This window comes from Tenebrio molitor, chromosome 6, assembly GCF_963966145.1.
Source record: "Tenebrio molitor chromosome 6, icTenMoli1.1, whole genome shotgun sequence".
Classification (NCBI taxonomy): domain Eukaryota; kingdom Metazoa; phylum Arthropoda; class Insecta; order Coleoptera; family Tenebrionidae; genus Tenebrio; species Tenebrio molitor.
The window spans coordinates 13,553,928-13,573,320 of NC_091051.1; the positions used below are offsets into that span (position 1 = coordinate 13,553,928).

Genomic DNA, 19,393 nt, shown 5'->3' on the forward strand with positions numbered 1-19,393 from the left:
CGTGTGAGATAACTAAGAGTGAAAACCAAGTGAAAGGAAAAGTCAAAGTAAAAATCATAACTAAACAGTAACGTACTTGCAATTAGAAAAATTGTTCAAAATGTCGGCCGTGATTTCTAATAGGTATATACAGTTAATTTCAAAATTATAGAGTACATCTAATTTTCTACAGTGTGAAATGCACTTACATTTTTTGTCAATGATCAATGTCAATTTTGACAAACAAAATGGCTATTATAATCTAACCGAAAACGCGAAAGTGCTCATGGTTTCCAAATTGGAAGAAGGGTTCTCGATCCGGAGGGTAGCCCAGTATTATAACATCACGAAGAGCACCATGCAGAGGATATAACAGACAATAGGATGGTGTTCTAAAAGATCAGCTACATTTTATGTTGTCAAACTTGCCTAACCTATATAGTATATACAAAATATGGCGCTCAAATTTCAAAAATGCATCTTTACATATGGAAAAAACTGTAGTAAATCGACTTCTTGATTTTTGAGGTGTACTCGATAATTTTGAAATTAACTGTACCTACACGCCCGTACTATTCCGGACACGAAATCTTGGCCAACATTTTTTTGACATTTCAAAAAAAATGATGTAAACCAATCATTAACGTCATTAATAAGTGACAATTATTAAAAATTACTTTGAAGTTTTTATTCTGACATCAAAAAAGCAAGGAAATGGCATTATCGAGTCAAAAGTTGGGTTATATTCAATAAAGGTCAGTTCACACATATTTGTCAGTTAAATGTCAGTTATGGCCAAGATTCCATGTCAGGAAAATTGTACCTACCCTTGCTGCATCGTCTCGGATTTGCGCTGCTGAATATGGGTGTTGTGGCTATTCAAAACTCCGTTACGCCTAAAACCCGCTTTATCGGCAAACTATTGACAAAAAATCAGGTTGATTTTGAATCGCCCACTCTTGCCGGTGAATGTAATCGTTTGGTTGCAATGCTTGCACCCGCTGAACATGATAGAGGTAAAACCCCTGCTCTCTAAGACTGCGACAAACCACAAACTAAGAAATCTGAATTCACCCTGTATAGCTATAATGGAGTGAACAATTTTTGGTGCAGTTTGTTGTAGCTTGCGTAAGTTGAGAACCCGAAAAAGGAGCTTGTGTAAATGTAAAAGGGTGTAACAATAATTTATTTATTATTTTTCAAAAACAACAATACAAAATTTTCACACCTGACTCATGTTGGAATATAGCTACACATAAATAATACATAGATAGGTAACCTTACGGATATGACCTATTTAATTTAAACATTTTGGTTTGAAAGTTCATTAAAAAATCTATTGCTAACTCGCGACATTGTACTATTTTCTACCATTATCAGGAACGTAGTTGTCTTTTCCTGGAATTCCAGACCCTTCGGCGTCTCCCAACCAAGGGTACTGATTAGGACAATCATTACAAGTTTCTAAATATCTCGTATCGGTAAAATTCAGGTCCGGAGTTTTGAAATTAAGTGCACACTTGTTGGGATTGTTGCACGTTTTAGGCGGCAGATTGGCCTTATTTTTACAACTCCATCCTTCATAATTGTTCAATTCTTTGAGAGTCTTGGGGTCTGTCATCCAAGTGAGAGCTTGTGTCCCCGTAACAAACCACACATCAGGTCTGAAAGTAACGCGTCAAATCGAAAAATCGACAATTTACCATTACTTACAGTGTTACAGCCCAGTCCAAAAATTTCTGCAGTCCTTGTTCTAGTTCTTTGATCGAAAACCAGTTGGTGTGGAAGGGCATCATGTATGGCGCGTGATTTTGTTCATAGTGCCTGTTAAAGTCTTCTTGTAACCATTCGAACACTTCTTGGGCGTCGTGATTGTGCAAAACGCATTGGTCCAAGTAGGGACAGTGACCTCCCTCGTAGCCCTCCACGTAGTGCGCATTCAGAGGGATTTCCCACACTCCTGTCGAATATCATTAGAATTGACACTTCTATTAATTTATAACAAACCTGGAAAAGACTTGGTGGGGCAAGTTCCGGATTTACACTCGTGAGGAATTTTATAGTCGAGGGTGTAAGGCCAGACAGGTACCGCCAATGGTGGCGCTCCTATGGAACTGTCGTAGATGTAACCAAAATCTTCTAGGACTTTGTACTGAGTGTTACGACCAGGTTTCAAGAACGGCGCCCTCATTCCAACAACTTCACTCTTCGAGATGTTCGAAAAGTGTCTCAAAATCTCCCTCATTCCAATCATTTCGCCGACCCATTCCTCGTAACCCTTATCTTGCAGTCCCATTTGCAGACTTACAAAATTAAAAATTATTCGATTTAATCGCATGAGCGATGTACTTACGAGATGGTCTCTGTGCCCATTTCGTGGCCTTCGTTAGCCAAACGCTGGATCATCTGATAATTGCTGTACTCGTGCGAAATGAAGAAAGTCCCTCTGATGTCACAACCGTTGGGATTTTGGCGCTTCTTGTTGAACACTTTTCTGTAGTGGTCGTAGTTGTTCAAATTTATAGCACCGTCGAAAGTTAACAGGATCATTTGTGGCGTCTGGAATTTGACAATTTATCTTCGTAACAAGAGAAGCGCAAAGACTTACATCTTCTGGATCTAGATCTCCGGGGATCAGGGTCCCATCTTTGGAGCAGAAGCAATAAGGAAGGACGCATTCAGCCCTGTTGCACTTCAGAGCCAAATCAGTTGGGGGTTCGGTGATGGGAGCGGGTGCTAAGTACAAACTTGATCGTAACTTTTATTGAAACTTTTGGGTGACACTATACTCACTTGAAGCGATAGGTCCGCATCGCGCTTCATTTTTGAACGTACAGAATTTGCTTATGTCGTCGAAGAAAAGTCCAGAAGGACACCTGTTCAAATAGGGAAATCCATCTACGCACTGAAATCATTCCGTTATTAATCCATAATCACTCAAGTGAGACAATTCACCTGATAGAATCTTCTGCAAGTAGCTGGATCTGCGAAGTTTCCATTGCCGACACCTTGTGGACACTCGAATTCTTCATTTTTCTTGTCGTCTTTGGCTTTTCTGTCGTTTTGACTTCTAACTGCAAACATCTATAGATGACAAATCATGTAAAATTTTATCTTCATTCGTGTTAAAATACAGTTTCTAATTTTTGTGCGATTCGTTTAAGAATTTTGTGCACTATCGTGAAAATCTGCTTTCTACAGCTTCCGTTTATAGCTTTTCGAATAGCAAAAATGCGGTCATCCGTATTAGAGGTCGAATTGGTCTTCAATGGAAACCTATGCTATGAATAGGAAAGTGTACTACGCCTGTACGTTATGATCGTGTTGTAAAAGTTCGACTTTCGTAAGCATAAAGTTCAAGTTCACTTTTACAAAATACTTAAGCAAAACTGTATTCATTGTAGTTCGTTAAGCTTTTCAAGGCCGAAATTATTTACAAAAATAACGCGAGCACTCGGCTAATTAAACACAAATTAACAAGTTAAATGCAATTAATTATACGCGAGAGATCTCATTTGTTTGTTGGAAAAAAGCTTTGGTGCAAGGCGATATCTTGCCGAGTTATAAGTGTTGAATTATTAACCGAAACAACTACATGGAAAAGCTTTTCGAAGAGATAGAAGAAAAGTATGCGAACAATTTCGAATTTTTCACATGAATGAATCTTATGCATAATGGATTTCCTCCAGAAAAAAGTTGTATTTGCACACTCCTTCGGTGATGTTGTTGGTAGAAATTTTAAACAGTAAAATCTAGGCCACATTCCGCAGAAGCTGTAACCATTCTGCTAAATGATATTACCTAAGATGAGTTCTTTTTATAGCAATTCACAGAATTATTTGTTTTATCTCTAAATGGCAACACTTTTAGTTTTATCACACCTCTATCCTGTTTTTATCGGTGACGTTACATAAACGGTGTAAATGTGCGAAATCATAAGCTGGATTACACTTTTAAATTCCCATAACCACAAATTTTCATGTAATGTACTTTCATTTTCTTCGTATCTAATTAGCAAACCATGTAACAGTTCAGAAAAAAACATGAAAGTGCAAATGAAAGTTAAATTTTGTAAAACATAAATCTTCTTCCGATTACGGAATTTTTTCTTTCACCGGCGATGACTTACCAATCAGCGCGATTTTTTAAGAAGCCTTACAAGGTTTCGATTTGTAATAATTGTGTTCAGGAATTCATTTGCAGCCAAGGTTGGACTTGCAAGAAAAAATATCACAGCGACTATCGTATCTCTGCTATCGTCGCCTTTTATTACGTGATTTTGTTGACAAATGTAGCTAAATAACACGTTTCAATTTCACCAATGGAAGCGTCTAATTCGAACGAATCGCGAATAGTTGGTTGGTTTGATCTTTAGTGGATACGTCCCAATTTAAACCAGTATATTTTTCAGAGAACTTTCCTGTCAACTGGATTTCCTGTTGGCATAAACCAGTCAACCTTGCATGGTACCAATGAGATATTTTCAGCCATTATTAATTTTATGACAGACCGTAGAAAATAGGAAAAAATAGTCGAAAAAATATAAATAAATATCGAAAGCTGAGGATCCAACACATACCATCATTACTTTCTACTTTAACCTCGATTTACTGAGACTAAAATAATAACCTTACGTTGTCAAGGCCTCTTGTTTAAAAATGTCCAATTAAAAGTGAAATTGCAAGTGTCTATCTCTCTGAAACTAATTGTTGTTGAGTGTAGAGGAAAGTTGCCGAATTATGATAATAAACAATCTGTGGAGGAAACATTTTAATGTCAGTAATCTGACATTCCTACCGTTACCGGTTGTTATAAAGAAGACTGATTAAATATTCTACTGCGCGTGATGGTTGAAAGCTGGTGACTTCTGATGCGGTCATTAGAATGCAAAATATTTTTAAATATTAAAACGATGTCCTTCTAGATGTGACCAATCGATCTGTCTGCGTTTTTGGAGGTGGATTCGAGTGGAATTTTGCGAAATTAGCGGAAAATTTCGTTACAGCAGCTCGTTTGTTCAATTATTCTCTTCAGTGTACTAACTGTAAATTTACGAAAAGTGTGGACGTGCAGATTTCTTATAAAAAATAAAGAAAGCAACATGCCGAAAGCGTCAATTGCAAAATGCCAGTAAGGTACAAAATTGACAAATTGTTTAGACTCGATAATTATTCACTTTCACATCCATTTACTGGCGTGCAACGGTAATTTGTTGCGGATTTAAATTCTTCCTTGTTTGTTTGAGCAACGACGGTTTTTGGTCGCATTGTTAACAATGACTATGTAACAAAAATGGTCCAACTTACCTGTCGCGCTTAAACACAGTACACTAATTAGCACTAATATGTGACACGATTTTAGCAGGAACTTTGCCATTTTTCCTGCTGCACAATACACTAACTGACCGCAACGTTGTTGACGACTGCACTTTCCTCTTCTTGTGCCTTCCTGCTGGTCATTCATTGGCTATACCACTTTCTTTGCCATAACCATTAGGTCAAGGAGATATACCGGTTTTACAAAATTTAGATATATGCGGTTTTTATCAAGATTCGAAAAATCTCAACTGTGATACACTTGAAAAACTCCATTTAAATAATCTTTATTAATAAATTTGCTTAATTTAACAAGACTTTTCCTTTTCACGTCCCACATATTAATCGTGCGACAGTTCTTAAGAGCAAAACTGTAACGCACAAGGCTGCGAAAAATACGAAAACGAGGATAAGCCCAACGTCGATTAAATAATATTGGTACCAAGGCGAGACAGCTGCTGGACTTTGCAAATGCGGAGCCCCTTTGTGTTTTATCACGTGTTCTAGCCAGTAAACTGCTGTGTCAAGGGGCGACAAAGGGCGATCTCTGAACAGACGAGAAATCCGTTCAGTATTTTGTGTGTAACTAAAAGGTGAACGGAATTCAAGAGTTGATGGTTCACTTCTCATCAGATACTCACGTCGTGTCTTTTAATATTCTTCCAACTGCCGATAGAATTGTTTCCTTGCTTATGTAATTGTAAGAAACTTTTACAGCAATGCCCATTTCCTCAGCAAGGAGAATATTTTTGTTCTGGTCGGCGAACAAAGGAATCCCTATACGAGGGACGCCGCAATAAACAGCCTCCTGACCTCCTAGTAAACCTCCATGTGAAATAAATAGTTTAACGCTGGGATGGCCTAGAAAATATGTCTAAATAAAATGAAGAGCTTCACGACATGCGACCCACATAAAATATCCATTTGTGGCATCCACTTCTCGAAATGAATATTTTCAGGTATTACTAAGCCTTTGGGAAATTTTTCTGGGACAGCTTTCCACAGCACTTTATACGGTAACTCTGCGAAAGCGTCGAACATTCCTTGAAGTTTGTCAGGACTGAAGGTTTCCGTCATCATCATCGATCCCATTGACAAAAAGATTGTTCCTCTAGTGTCAGTAGTGACCAAAGACTCAAAGTACTGAAATCGAAATGGAGTAACTTGTTGATTCATCATCATAAGTCCTCACTTTTGAGAGCGGTCTAGGCTCATGTACGTGGAGTCCTCCAATCTCAATAACATTTTTTACTGTTGGCCAGACGTTCATGCTAAAATGATTGTTGATCAAGATGAGACTCGTCTCCTGGGCTAAACTTTCCAAAGTAGGGAGATTTGCTCCGAAAAATTCTTGTGCAGCTCGGTTGCATGGCTCAGATCCAAAAAAATTATTGCTTGAAAATAAATCATTGTTGAGTTTAGTATAAAAACGTGTGCGGACTTACAAAAACTTGGATTCAAGTAATGAAATCACATTTTCAATTCTCTGGTACAAGTTCATGTTAGAGTTGACTTGTGCAAAATAATTTGGAATATAAGAGGGGTTGTCTGGATTTCCAACTCTGTCACTAGCCCAAGGTAAACTTACGAAGGTGACGAGGGAAACAATCGTGGCATTAAAAAAATTACTAAATCCTAGCATACAATCGCAACTTAAAATCTGAGTAACGACAAGATCATATTTCTTTTGCGTCCGTTTTACGTTTTGTAAAATAGGAGAGTTTAAAATCGTCCTGCATTGTTCAGCTTCGTTGGTACACACAAAACGTATAAATCTGTACACAGAATAATCTTTAGTATAGTGGATGGACATATTATTTGTTAAACTGTGAACAACTCCTTCTAGACTCCTTTGGTTATACCTAACAAATTTTAGATAATTACCACTGAATTTAATAAATTATTGCGGTTACCTCGCAGGAACTTCTTCAGATGGAAAGTGTGTGGCTATATCAACATTGTGTCCTTTTTCTGCAAGTCGTTTTAAGAGACGTTCACCCATTGCGACATGACTTTTCCCAGGATAAGTAAAAATTGCAAAAATGTTTGCTTCTTGTGACACTGCCACTGTGAAAATAAGAATTGAACACGGCAGCATCAAGTAACGCATTGTAGATAAAATTCGTATCTTAAATGAAAAGGAACTACGAGTAGCTTCTCGAATAAGCGTAAACTAGTAGTGTAGTTTGAAAGAAAATACTTAATTGTTTATTTAAATTGGGGAAATAAAGTAAATTATGCAATATATTCTTAGATTTTACTGTATACTCGTACCTATTTAAAAGTTAAAAAAAAAATTAAAATAGATAACTTACAAATTTACATGAAATAAGTTAGTTTTAAAATGAAAACGCATAATTTAGACTAAAAATACTACCTGTTCATCCATATTTTTAATTACATAACATTTTTGTTTTATAATACAAAAATTTCCGATAATATTGCGGAATCTGGAAAAGTGCCTCGAATGCTTGCAACGTTTCCACGTTGAATGGCAAGGGAAATCCTCTCGAAAAGGAATTTCTTTGATTTTGAATCGCCTGATTCCGCGATAACTCGGTTTCCGATGACATTAATGAAATCGATGGCTTCTTTGCACCAAGGGCCTAAGGTTTCAAATTCTAAACCTTTAAACACGTAGTTTGACGAAATGATTGAACTACATTCTATTTGCAATGTTTGCGTTTGCAATAATAATTACCTATTTTAAATATGTATATATTATAAATACATACAGTGAGTTTTTTTAAGACTGGCCATAGGGTTTTACATGCTAATTTTTCAACCCCCTGTTAACTTTTGTTCCGATAAAAATATTCAAACCATTTTTGGAACAAAGTTGGAAGATTTTTTAAACTATCGGATAGATTACGATTTAATATCCCAAACTGTCGAAAAAGTTGTGAAAAATAGTTATTTTTATATTAAGTGCGTGAAGAGAGGGTTTTTTGTGCATGAAAAGGTCTTTTACGCCGAGACGAAGGTCGAGGCAGTATAAGCCTTTGAATGCACAAAAACATCTTCACGCACGAAATATAAACAATATTTTTTCTATAATTGATTCAAAAAATTGAAATTAAAAATTCAAATTTTTGAAGGAACTCTGAAGTTTCAATGCAGTGACCATGTTGCTAGGTAACTAATAAAATACAGTGCGTGAAGTGAAACACAGAAATAGTCGTGTGCGTGAAATCGCATTTCACACACTGTTTTGTATGGTTTCTATGGTTTCGATCTTACTAACAATGCAAAAAGAAATACACGTTAGAAAATGACCCACTTCAGGCACCGATAACTATGCGTGAATTTCAATTTTTTGAATCAATAATAGAAAAATATTTTTTAGGGCGCCGAAATAATAGTACGTCGAGCGGCCGCCACAGTAGCGCCATTGTCGGCTCAACCAGCACCTGACTATCTCCAATTTTGGACGCTTTCGGCGCGCTAAAAAATATTTTTTTCACAACTTTTTCGACAGTTTGGGATATTGAATTGTAATCTATCCGATAGTTTAAAAAATGTTCCAACTTTGATCCAAAAATGGTTTGAATATTTTCATGGGAACAAAACTTAACAGGGGGTTGAAAAATTAGCATGTAAAACCCTATGGCCAGTCTTAAAAAAAACTCACTGTATATTACATATCTATATTAAAGCCAAACTGAGGGAGATAAAGGAACAATGTGTGTATACAGGGTGATTTATAATAGATGTAAAAAACTTTGACATCGTGTTTACGAAGTCATTTTAAGAAAAAAATGTTATAGGAATATAGATCCTATTTTGTTTATTTACAGAACTAATCAGATTTAATAATCTTTTGGCCATAGCAAAATAACTTTTTGAAGGATACATAAAGATTCCGACAATAATTGCTCTCTTTGATAATGATACTATCCACATTGAAAACGAACGCATACTTAATAATAAGTGATTATTTTTCAAACTTCATTCAAAGAAATGTTAACGGTTATTTAACTAAAACGCATGTTTTGTATTGTTTTTTTGTGTTTGTATAATTTAGTTTGCATTTTTATCTATACCTCACTCCACACAGAAAATTTTCAAAATTTAAATAATAACTATGCATGAGTCGTATGACGTATGACTAAGCACCTTACGGGAAACAGAAGATATGACAAATGAGTTATCCCAAGCGACAAATAAAGTCCGGCTTAAATCAACAAACAGAAAACAAAAATAATGACAAATCTAGTGATATTTACTTTGAAATAATATTTCCAGATGAAAATTTCTGGAAAGAAAAAATGAAGGAGCAATAACTATCAATATTTCTTTATAAGTGAAGTTTTCCAAAAATAATTAATCTGAAATATAAAAAAAAAACAATTGAAGTCTTGAGGAACTACTTATCTACTGAGTAGTATTTTGTACACTTATACTTATTGCTATCAGTTTATACAGGGTATAACAAAAATAAGTGCATTTATTTTAATTGGTAATAATACTCATCAATCACAACAACTTTTCTAAATAAAATTTCTTCGAATTTACAAAACTGAATTGCCAGTTAGTTGTCCTCTCTTTATTTTGACGTGACGTTCACGTTGAATGCAATTTTATAAATCTGAACAGGAATCATGAATGATGAATAAAAAGGTCTCACTTTCGTTTGTTTTTTTTACCTCCTTGTTTTATTTCTTTATTAAATGTAGGGAAAAAAATTATTTACAAAAGTTGTTGTAATTGATGAGTACTATTACCAGTTAAAATAAATGCACTTATTTTTGTTAAACCCTATATTTATGTATTGTATACTTAAGAATTAAATTTATAAATATTTATGTAGGTACTGTTTAATTTTTGAATTTAAGTGAATTAAAGTTGAATTTTTGTATCATTTATCTTGAATCTATTTTTTTTTCAAATTCATTATAGATTTCATAGAGATTTCGCTAAACTTGGTTTTTGTTTTACAATGTAGTTTCGAAGCATTTTTCCGCCTATTCTCAATGTTGAAGCATGCGTCGAAAGCGTTCTGCCTGGAAATTAGGCAATATGTGTATGAACTGAGGAAAAGTGGCTGCTCTAATTCGAAAATTTAATAGCTGGAAACTTGCGAATTTCGTTAAAATCATACAAAACTTCTTCGAGAGCATGATCTTCGAATTTGAGTTCCTGCCCGTGGTTCACAACCACCAGACAATGTCGAGTCATTTGCAATTTGGTGAAAAAAATGTCGATTAAGAAATCAACGATTGGCGATATGTTTTATGTATAATACTAATAATAATCGATGAAACAAATTGACTCACAAGTTGTGGGAACAAAGTCTTCACGGTATTGAGAAAGAAATTCCAAGTGGATTGCCTATGATTTTATATTTGTGTCCGAATTAATGTTACAAACTTAAAATCATCCCTGAGTTTATTAATACATATTGCTATAATTACCAAGAAGATTTTTAAGATCGAAAGGTTAGATAAACTGTCCGCTTAAACCTTAAAAATATACATTTCTCACATACCTACCACAATATATTAATCGTCTAAATACTGTATAGAGCAAAATTATTACGTAACAGAAGAAAAAAAATCCAAAGATGAAGATGAGTCCAACATCGATCAAATAATATTGATACCAAGGTAAATCAGCTGCTGGACTCCGTATATGAGGCGCCGCTTTATGTCTTAGCACGTACTCTATCCAGTAGACTGCAGTGTCAAGAGGTGACATGGGTCGGTCTTTAAAAACACGAGAAATTCGTTTGGTATTTTGTTTATAACTGCAATATAATAAAGGACAGTCAACAATTGATGGATCACTTATCAAGAGCTACTTACGTTGGATCCTCTAGTATTTTTTTGGTTACTGTCAAAATGGTGTTCTTGTTTATGTCATCGTAAACAAGTTTTACAGCCACACCCATCTTCTCAGCATTGCGAATATTCTTCTCTTGATCGGCGAAAAAAGGAATACCTAAACGAGGAACATTGCAATAGATAGCTTCTTGGGCACCTAATAGACCTCCATGCGAAATAAATAATTTAATATTTGGATGACCTAGAATATTTTAATGAATTAAGAATATTCCTCTTGTTGTATTTTGTACATAAAATATCTAGTTGTGGCATCCACTTTTCGAAATGAATATTGTCAGGTACCGATAAAGTTTTGGGAAGTTTTTCTACGTCAGCTTTCCATAGTATCTTGTACGGTAACTCTGCAAAAGCATCAAACATTGCCTGAAGTTTTTCCACATCGAAAGTTTCTGTCATTATCATCGACCCCATCGATAAATAAATTATACCTTTCTTCTCGGTGGTAACCAAAGCTTCGAAATACTGAAATTAGATTACAAAATGAGCAATATTTTTATGATATCACAAGTACTCAACCTCTGACAGTGGTTTAGGATCTCGTATGTGAAGTCCTCCAATTTCCAAAAAGTTTATTACGGCTGGTCTGACATCATTCATACTAAAATGACTGTTGACTAAAAGAAGACTTGTTCTTTTAGTTAAACTTTCTAAACTAGGAAGACTTGTTCCAAAAAATTCTCTTGCTACCTCGTTGGATTTCTTCGAGCCCAGAAAATAATATCTTGTAAAACACTTTTTCTCAGATATTTATTTAATAGAATTTAATTGTACTTACAAAAACTTGCATTTAAATAACAAAATCGTATTTTCAATCCTCTCGTTAAAATTCATATTGGAAGATGACCACGAGAAATAATTTGGGATGTAAGACGGGTTGTCGGAACTTCCAATTCTGTCATTAGCCCAGGGTAAATTTATACTGGTGACGAGGGAAACTAATGATGCATTAAAGATTTCAGTAAAACCTACCATGCAATCAGAACCAAAAATATGAGTAATTATTAGATCGTACTTTTTTTGGGACTGTCTTATATTCTGTAGGACAGGGTTGTCCAGGATTTTTTGGCATGCGTCAGTTCCAGCTGTTCGCATCATATAATATATAATTTCAGAAGTTGAATAATCTTTAAAATAATTTATAGACAGATTATTTGCGAAAGTGGGTAAAGTTCCTTTCACACTCAGTTGATTGTATCTAAAAACGCAATTGTAGCGACATTAAATCACTTATGTACTTTGTTTACCTGGGAGGTGCTTCTTCAGATGGAAAATGTGTTACTACGTCAATGTAATGTCCTTTCTCTGCAAGTCGTTTTAATAATCTTTCGGCCATAGTGAAATGACTTTTTGAAGGATACACAAAGATTCCAACAATATTTTCTCCCTTGGATAATGATACTAGATAACTTAAAAACGTTGCTAGTAGTATTAAAGAACGCATAATTATAAATGATTATTGTTCTTCAAACTACAGTTGAAACAAATATTGACGGTTTAACTAAATACTGCGTCTGGACTTGCGTAAGCATTTTTTAGTTTACATATTTATCTATGTTAAACACATTCAGTTTAAATAATAATTGTGTATGACCAAGGCGGTCTCTATTTTATCAGGCCAGGACACTGGCTGTGTTGCCAAATTTCTTAGTGGGCCATTCCACAGTATCCTGAGTTTCAAAAATATTGGCACTCCATAGAAAGGCGATTCATTCAAAAATGTTGCGTACCCAATTGCAAGTCAGATTGTGCTTCAAGCAAGTCTTCCTACGTTACCGTTTTCAAATTCCCATCGAAGAAGATTAGAATGCATGAATAAACTGGCGCGTTAAGAGTCCGTCACAGCTCCCAAATTCGCATTTTGCAATTTACGTCGTTATTACTCAATCAAAGTAAAAATTGTTTTAACAAAAAAGGTATTAAAAAATGACGTCCATTTGGCAAAGTACTTTTTTTTGGTGTAGTACAAAAAAAAGGATTTTTTCTTTAGAAGTAATTATTTTTAAATAAAATTACTAACTTTGCTAAATGTATTAATTATTTTTAGGAATTTTCAGTGCCATACAAAATGATTTATCTCTACATTATTAGAGAAAAATGACAAATGCTATTCGTACGAATTTTTTTGCGTATAGTGCTGCCCCTGTAGCACTTGCGTCGTGCAAGTGCACTATCGAAGTTCGGATACAAACCGTTTTAAGGAAGCGACGTCTAGAGGGTAGTTCGGGTAGTTTCATGTATTTTGACTTGGACACGTGTTTTGAACGTGCATGCTGTAAAATTGGAGCTGGAGGGCCGACATCTGATACTGTTTCAATGGATAACAGAAATACAGAGTACGAGAATGGCAATTTTCGCCAGGCTACCTATTAGTATAGAACTTGATTGGAATCTTTGATTGAATTTGCTGAATTAAGTGCAATTTGTCACTTATCAGTTTATTACTTTAATAATTAGTTTTAATGTTTCATAATAATAATAATTATTATTATGTAACAAAATAATACACTGATAATTTTTTAAAATATTAATTAGGAGTAATTAACATTAGGGGCCGGTTTTTCAATCGATGATAAACATTCTGATCAGCTAATCATTAATTCTTGATTAATTTCAAATTAATCATGGATAGTGTTTTTCAAACCAAAATTCAATAATTACGATTAACTATACTAAATAATGTGAGAAGTCCCACGCCAAAAATATGAACTAATGGACATTTATGGTAACGACTTAAAAAATTTAAAGTAGGAACATACAAAACTTTATTTGACATTCACTTTTCTGTTGCAAATCGAAACTTTTATTAGCTCAAAATTTTTATTTTTAATGAAATTACACTGTCACATTTGACATGAGACTTCTTACATTATTTAGAATATAATTTTTGTTAAAAATGATTTCTTAGGTAAGTAAATGTATTAAACATGTAGGATTTAATTTTGTAGTTTATTATTCTATGCTAATGGTTTTAGGTACTGTTCTAATCAAAAATTTTCAATAAATCGGCAATGTCACTTTTGACATTAATCATCAAATTCCGATTAATTCATAGAACATCGTATGATTAGGTTAATCAAGAATAAACATGAACTTTTTTTTTAATCAGGTTGAAAAACGGTAATCAAAAATTAATCAACAATTGAAAAACCAGGCCTTAGAGATAGATCTAAATTAGTGAGACGATCAAAATGTGGTTTCCCACGATAGGATTTTGGGAAAAACCTAATATAATCATAAACTACCTGAATGCTGTAAATAGAACGCCAGACGGGCAGACAATAAGACACGCAGATAGACAGTTGTATTATGTAAATTTTAAAAATCAGACAGGATATTGTTAAAATTGGTAGCCTGTGAGCAATGCACCCTTTGACTTCAGACTTTGCTCTGTGCCTGCGCCACACCCTCAATCTAGGACCCCAAATCTTGGCTCCAATTTTATATTTAGATATTCTTACCACAATAATTTTATAGAAGGTTAGAGCCAATTGCTCTATTGTAGGAAAAAAAATGTGAAAACCCAAAGTGGCGGCAATTTGAGAAGGTGTAAAAGAAATCGGCCACTTGGACATCTGGACGTCGGCTTCTTTGCATTTTTGACCTATTTTTAGAAGTACCTAGACATCCAAAACAGAGATGAATGTAAATGTGTTTGCCACATTGGCTACTAAAATATAAATATGGTGCAACTGCAATTTTAAGTTAGTCTTTCTGCTGACCTAGCTGCCTCCACTAGTTTAGATAGTATTTTTCAAAGTGTTGAGTGAGTTTTTAGTTGTTCGCTGTTTTTTAATTTGCGTGTTTCAACAATGGGGAATCGAAAGAATTATAAAAAAAGTCCATATACATCATCCCGTCGTCGTAATCGTAGAATAGCTCAACTGAACAGGTAAGAAATATTAGAAACCAATTACTCATTTTTTTTTATTTGGTATTACTTTAAATATTAGGTAAATTCGGTTGAAAAGACATGAAATATACATTCCGGATACCTTTTCAGATTTAAACGTACATTGACCATTGAACCTGTCCATGAATTAGAAAATGAAGAACCTTTATTATTTGCTGATTCTGATATTGTGAGCACAAATCATTCCAATGATTTGAACACTCCAGATGAAAGCAATAACGCTGAGTATGTTTCCCTTTTTCTTTTATTTTTGCAAAATAATAAAATGAGTTCCATGTAGGACACATCATCCAGAAGAACCTCATTGCAGTTCAACGCAATTAATAGTTGCCAAATCTAAAAATGATAAAGATGATATTCCATCACAAAAGTTTATCATTGAAGGCAGACGTTTGGTAGCACTCGATTACTTTTTAGAGCAAATATTATCTTGTAAAAGTCACGGGGCGTGTGACTGCAATATAACCGATATGATTGTTATTAAGGAAAATATAATTGGTTTAAAGAGCATAATAACTCTAAAATGTAAAATGTGTAACATTTTAATGGACATATCTACTGATTATAAAGATGGTACACAACTGAAAGTGAATAATGCAGCGGCTTTGGGAATAATATCATCTGGCATCGGATATTCGACTGCTAATGAATTGATGTCCGTATTAAATGTACCTTTTATGGCCTATGGTACTTTTAACAGCTGTCAAGATAGTGTGGGCAATGCAATTCATAAACTTTTTTGGAAACAAATAGAGCAAAATGGTAAAGAGGAAGCTAGATTGGCAAGAATACATGGAGAAGTCGATTCTGATGGAACACCTACAATAACCGTAATTGCTGACGGGGCCTGGTCAAAGAGGTCATATAATGTTAACTATAACGCCTTATCGGGAGTTGTAAGTATTCATATTTTGGCGTCAATCATTGTTCAATTTATTTATATTTTTATATTGTTTCTCACTATTTAATTCTCATTTCACCTTTATTAATTTATGTTTCAGGCGTGCATAATTGGCAACAGGACACGAAAAGTGCTGTTTTTAGCCGTGAGAAACAAATACTGCTGCGTTTGTGCTCGTGCTGAAAATAAAAATATCCAACCTATTGACCATAAATGTTTCAAAAATTTTGGGGGGCCATCTACATCCATGGAATCGGATATAATAATAGAAGGTTTTAAAAGAAGTATCGAAATGCATGGTGTTAAATATATGAGACTAATTGGAGATGGTGACAGTAGTATTTCAAAAAAACTCTGTGAAATCCGTCCGTATGGTTCATGTTCCATGGTTGAAAAAATTGAATGTACCAATCATTTATTGAGAAACTTTTCGAAACATCTTCGTGAACTCGCTACTAGAAAGAAGAGTAATTCAAAAAATTTGCCCGTCTCCCCTCAGTTACGAAAAATTGTAACAGCTCGGAGTTATCGACTAGTAGCAGCAGTGAAAAAAGCAGTTGAACATAGGAGCAAGGAGAATGGTTCTTTGAGAGAACAAATTACGTTGCTCATTAAAGACATGAAAAATGCTCCATCACATGTGTTTGGAGAGCATAAAGAATGTTCAGAGATAAAATATGTTAATTGTCAAAAAGAGGGTGAAACAAATTATATTGAAATTATGTCTACATGTGGCCTCTATGAAGATATTGAATTATGTTTCAAAAGGCTAATAGATAATGCTTTTAGTCTCATTTTAAATATGACAAATAATCTGGCAGAGCAATATAATTCTATTGTTTGCAAATTTATAGGAGGAAAAAGAATAAACTTTTCTTTGAAAGGAGGATACCAAACTAGATGTGAAGCTGCAGCTGTATCTTTTAATAGTGGAGGTGACTATCATCGCTTAGTTCACAAAGAACTAATACAGAAAAGTCCACATGGTTCTACAAAAAAGTACATCGAGAAAATGAAAAAGAGGAAATCGTACTACGAAAAATCTAAGTTGTCACGAAAACAACTCTTTAAGCAAAAACCAGTAGCTCCACCAGATGAACATTATGGTACAGAAGCCACGCAGCTTTCAGCAGATATGTCTGAAGAGGAATACTGCGAACGATCAGAAAAATTTTTGGCTCGTTTGAAAAAAACCACGAAAGAAATTAGGCAAATAGAAGAGGATACGAGAGGGCAAGCAGGAAATCCTTTATGGTTTCAAGAACGTTCCAACCGCATAACTGCTTCGAATTTTAAAGTTATTTGCTCAATGCGAAAAACCACATCATGCGTAAATACTGTTGCCAATCTGTTGTATGGTACATTTACAGGAAATTCTAATACTAGATACGGCAGAAGAAATGAAATGAGAGCAATTCAAGAATTTCAAAAAAAATTTGAAGATTTGAAAGTAGAAAGCTGTGGTTTTTTTATTGACAACGAAGATTTTATGCTTGGCGCCTCTCCGGATGGTTTAATAGGAAATGACGCCATTATCGAAGTAAAATGTCCTGCAAAAGCTGCACATTTAACGCCACTGGATGCGATTAAACAAAAAATTATAACTTATATACAAGTAAAAAGTGATGAGGAATTAATTTTAAAGAAGAACCATGCGTACTTTTATCAAATTCAAGGCCAGCTACACATTACAAAGAGAAAAAGTTTGTTATTTTGTTATTTGGACGCCATTAGGAATATATGTTGAACAGGTAAAGTTAAATGAACTGCATCTTTTGTACTCAGTTAATAAAATATATTTTTAATTTCAGATAAAAAGAGATGATGATTTTTGGGAAAAAAATATGGTCAACCAATTAAAAAATTTCTATTTGAAATGTCTTCTTCCTGAAATTATTGACCCCAGGAAATGTCGAGGAATGGAAATACGAAACCCACCACGTGATTAATCACAATCTGTACGACCTAATCCTACCAAAAAAGCAATATTTATTGTTATATTGTAATAACTAATAATAAAGTTGTTACCCTCATAATCACTCGTTTACTTACAATGAAACGGATTGTAAAATGTCGTTCTATTGATCAAAATAGAAATTATGACTGACTAAAGTCAACAAGAAATGAATATAGACCACTTACAGTTTACGACGGCAACACAATAGTCCAAAGATAAACACCTCCAGGTCACCCTAACGTAAAGACCACCGCCCAACCGCCCTTATCCGAATTTATTTACCTGCTTTCAAATAGTTAATATTTGCTGTTTCTTTGTACCAAATTATGAATTATAAACTTGTGATCAAATTTTCTATTCGCAGTGGAAACACTAAACCAACTCTTTTCCAGGACCGGTTTCAGTCGCATGTAATGCTCTAAAATTACATTTTACAACAATAAAAAAAACATGCAGGATATTGATAATATTTTCGCTGTTTTTTGATAAACAGAGTCGCCGTCAACTTACTGGTCATAAAAAAAAAAACACTTCTTTATTTATGTTATACTTGTAATCTCTGCTTGTATTATAAAATACGTGTTCAGTTGAAAAGTTCATCAAATTGGCCTTGATTTTTGTCGCTATTTTTGTCTAACCAACTTAATTTATGTTGTTGTCTTTTAAAAAATTAAGTCAAAGCCAACTTGAACATTTTAATTACTTTATTACAACAGTATTATATTGCAACAAGTCTTTTGGTTTTGTATTACTTTTTTTTGGTCTATGCTTATTAAATTTCTTAAGAAATAAATGTATTTATTTTGGTAGAAAATTAGCGTACTATTGCGGGCAAAAAAAGTGGGACATCAACGTCATTGTCTTGACTTTTAATGTGAAATAACCCTTACCTGATTCTAACCCTACTTTGAATCGATTGACGTTGTGATTATGTATTGTACGTTGTAGGGAGCGATTGTAAGTAAGCACGTAGTGAATATTTATTTAATGCAAAGTTCCAATCAAAATCTACCTTTATAAAAAGAAGAGGGCATTTGGAAAATAGGAGGATAAAATATATTTTTAAACTGTCAGCTGGAATAGTGTCAAAAAAAATGACAATAAAGCTTGAACTACATCGAATTTTTCAAAACTGACAGAAATTTGATGTCCCACTTTTTTTGCCCGCAATAGTACCTATCAATTTAATGATGTCACGATAACTTTTATTAAAGGTTCGTAACACAGCTATATACTCGTAGGCGCTGAAGGTTCTAGGTTCCTGTACTAAGTCAGTAGACTTACGCAGCTGACATCTCTGTCTAACATATTTCCGTTTCAACATTATAATCCCGCCTCCTTGCTACCTCACCCCTGCCCCCACTTTTGCAGTAGATGGTACCCAACGTGCTGTGACGGGCCCTTAAGAAGACTGGTACCGAGAGGAAGCGACTCACTGCGACTGTAAAATCACTTTCGGAACATGATGTTTATTTTGAAGACAATACA

At 34.4% G+C, this 19,393-nt stretch overlaps 3 protein-coding genes across 4 annotated transcripts; 1 reads left to right on the top strand and 2 right to left on the bottom strand.

Annotated features, from left to right (window-relative positions):
• Positions 1-1,154: 1,154 nt before the first annotated feature.
• On the bottom strand, positions 1,155-7,508 carry Cda4 (chitin deacetylase Cda4). Of its 2 annotated transcripts, XM_069050039.1 has the most exons (8): positions 5,286-5,446; positions 2,935-3,053; positions 2,773-2,884; positions 2,588-2,715; positions 2,333-2,538; positions 1,987-2,282; positions 1,693-1,939; positions 1,155-1,643 (listed from the first exon to the last, which is right to left on the bottom strand). In XM_069050039.1, exons 1-8 carry the CDS (start codon positions 5,440-5,442, stop codon positions 1,340-1,342), a joined length of 1,569 nt encoding a protein of 522 aa, XP_068906140.1. In that variant the 5' UTR covers positions 5,443-5,446; the 3' UTR covers positions 1,155-1,339. The 2 variants fall into 2 exon arrangements, 1 of the variants encoding a protein (XP_068906140.1); XR_011160092.1 differs by lacking the exons at positions 1,155-1,643; positions 1,693-1,939; positions 1,987-2,282; ... (1 more) ...; positions 2,588-2,715; positions 2,773-2,884 and adding exons at positions 5,936-6,155; positions 6,206-6,437; positions 6,487-6,688; positions 6,740-7,156; positions 7,208-7,508 and having other exon boundaries at positions 3,004-3,053; positions 5,286-5,880.
• Positions 7,509-10,753: 3,245 nt separating this feature from the next.
• On the bottom strand, positions 10,754-12,942 carry LOC138132520 (UDP-glucosyltransferase 2-like). The gene is made up of 6 exons (XM_069050041.1): positions 12,382-12,942; positions 11,913-12,332; positions 11,654-11,858; positions 11,368-11,599; positions 11,099-11,318; positions 10,754-11,040 (listed from the first exon to the last, which is right to left on the bottom strand). Exons 1-6 carry the CDS (start codon positions 12,576-12,578, stop codon positions 10,758-10,760), a joined length of 1,557 nt encoding a protein of 518 aa, XP_068906142.1. The 5' UTR covers positions 12,579-12,942; the 3' UTR covers positions 10,754-10,757.
• Positions 12,943-14,906: 1,964 nt separating this feature from the next.
• Positions 14,907-17,984, top strand: LOC138132515 (uncharacterized). Its single transcript, XM_069050031.1, has 5 exons — positions 14,907-15,026; positions 15,138-15,272; positions 15,328-15,943; positions 16,049-17,699; positions 17,760-17,984. The coding sequence occupies exons 1-4, from the start codon at positions 14,947-14,949 to the stop codon at positions 17,693-17,695; spliced, it is 2,478 nt and encodes an 825-aa protein (XP_068906132.1). The 5' UTR covers positions 14,907-14,946; the 3' UTR covers positions 17,696-17,699; positions 17,760-17,984.
• Positions 17,985-19,393: the final 1,409 nt, after the last annotated feature.

Excerpts from the sequence above, each read along its gene's own strand:
- Cda4 (XM_069050039.1), bottom strand. The coding sequence starts at position 5,442 with ATGAATGACCAGCAGGAAGGCACAAGAAGAGGAAAGTGCAGTCGTCAA. Across the intron at positions 3,054-5,285 it reads ACTGTGTTTAAGCGCGACAG|TTAGAAGTCAAAACGACAGA; the intron begins GTAAGTTGGACC and ends AGATGTTTGCAG. Across the intron at positions 2,539-2,587 it reads GAGATCTAGATCCAGAAGAT|ACGCCACAAATGATCCTGTT; the intron begins GTAAGTCTTTGC and ends GTCAAATTCCAG.
- LOC138132520 (XM_069050041.1), bottom strand. The coding sequence starts at position 12,578 with ATGCGTTCTTTAATACTACTAGCAACGTTTTTAAGTTATCTAGTATCA. Across the intron at positions 11,600-11,653 it reads ATCCTAAACCACTGTCAGAG|TATTTCGAAGCTTTGGTTAC; the intron begins GTTGAGTACTTG and ends ATCTAATTTCAG. Across the intron at positions 11,041-11,098 it reads AAAATACTAGAGGATCCAAC|TTATAAACAAAATACCAAAC; the intron begins GTAAGTAGCTCT and ends ATTATATTGCAG.
- LOC138132515 (XM_069050031.1), top strand. The coding sequence starts at position 14,947 with ATGGGGAATCGAAAGAATTATAAAAAAAGTCCATATACATCATCCCGT. Across the intron at positions 15,273-15,327 it reads GATGAAAGCAATAACGCTGA|GACACATCATCCAGAAGAAC; the intron begins GTATGTTTCCCT and ends AGTTCCATGTAG. Across the intron at positions 15,944-16,048 it reads ATAACGCCTTATCGGGAGTT|GCGTGCATAATTGGCAACAG; the intron begins GTAAGTATTCAT and ends TTTATGTTTCAG.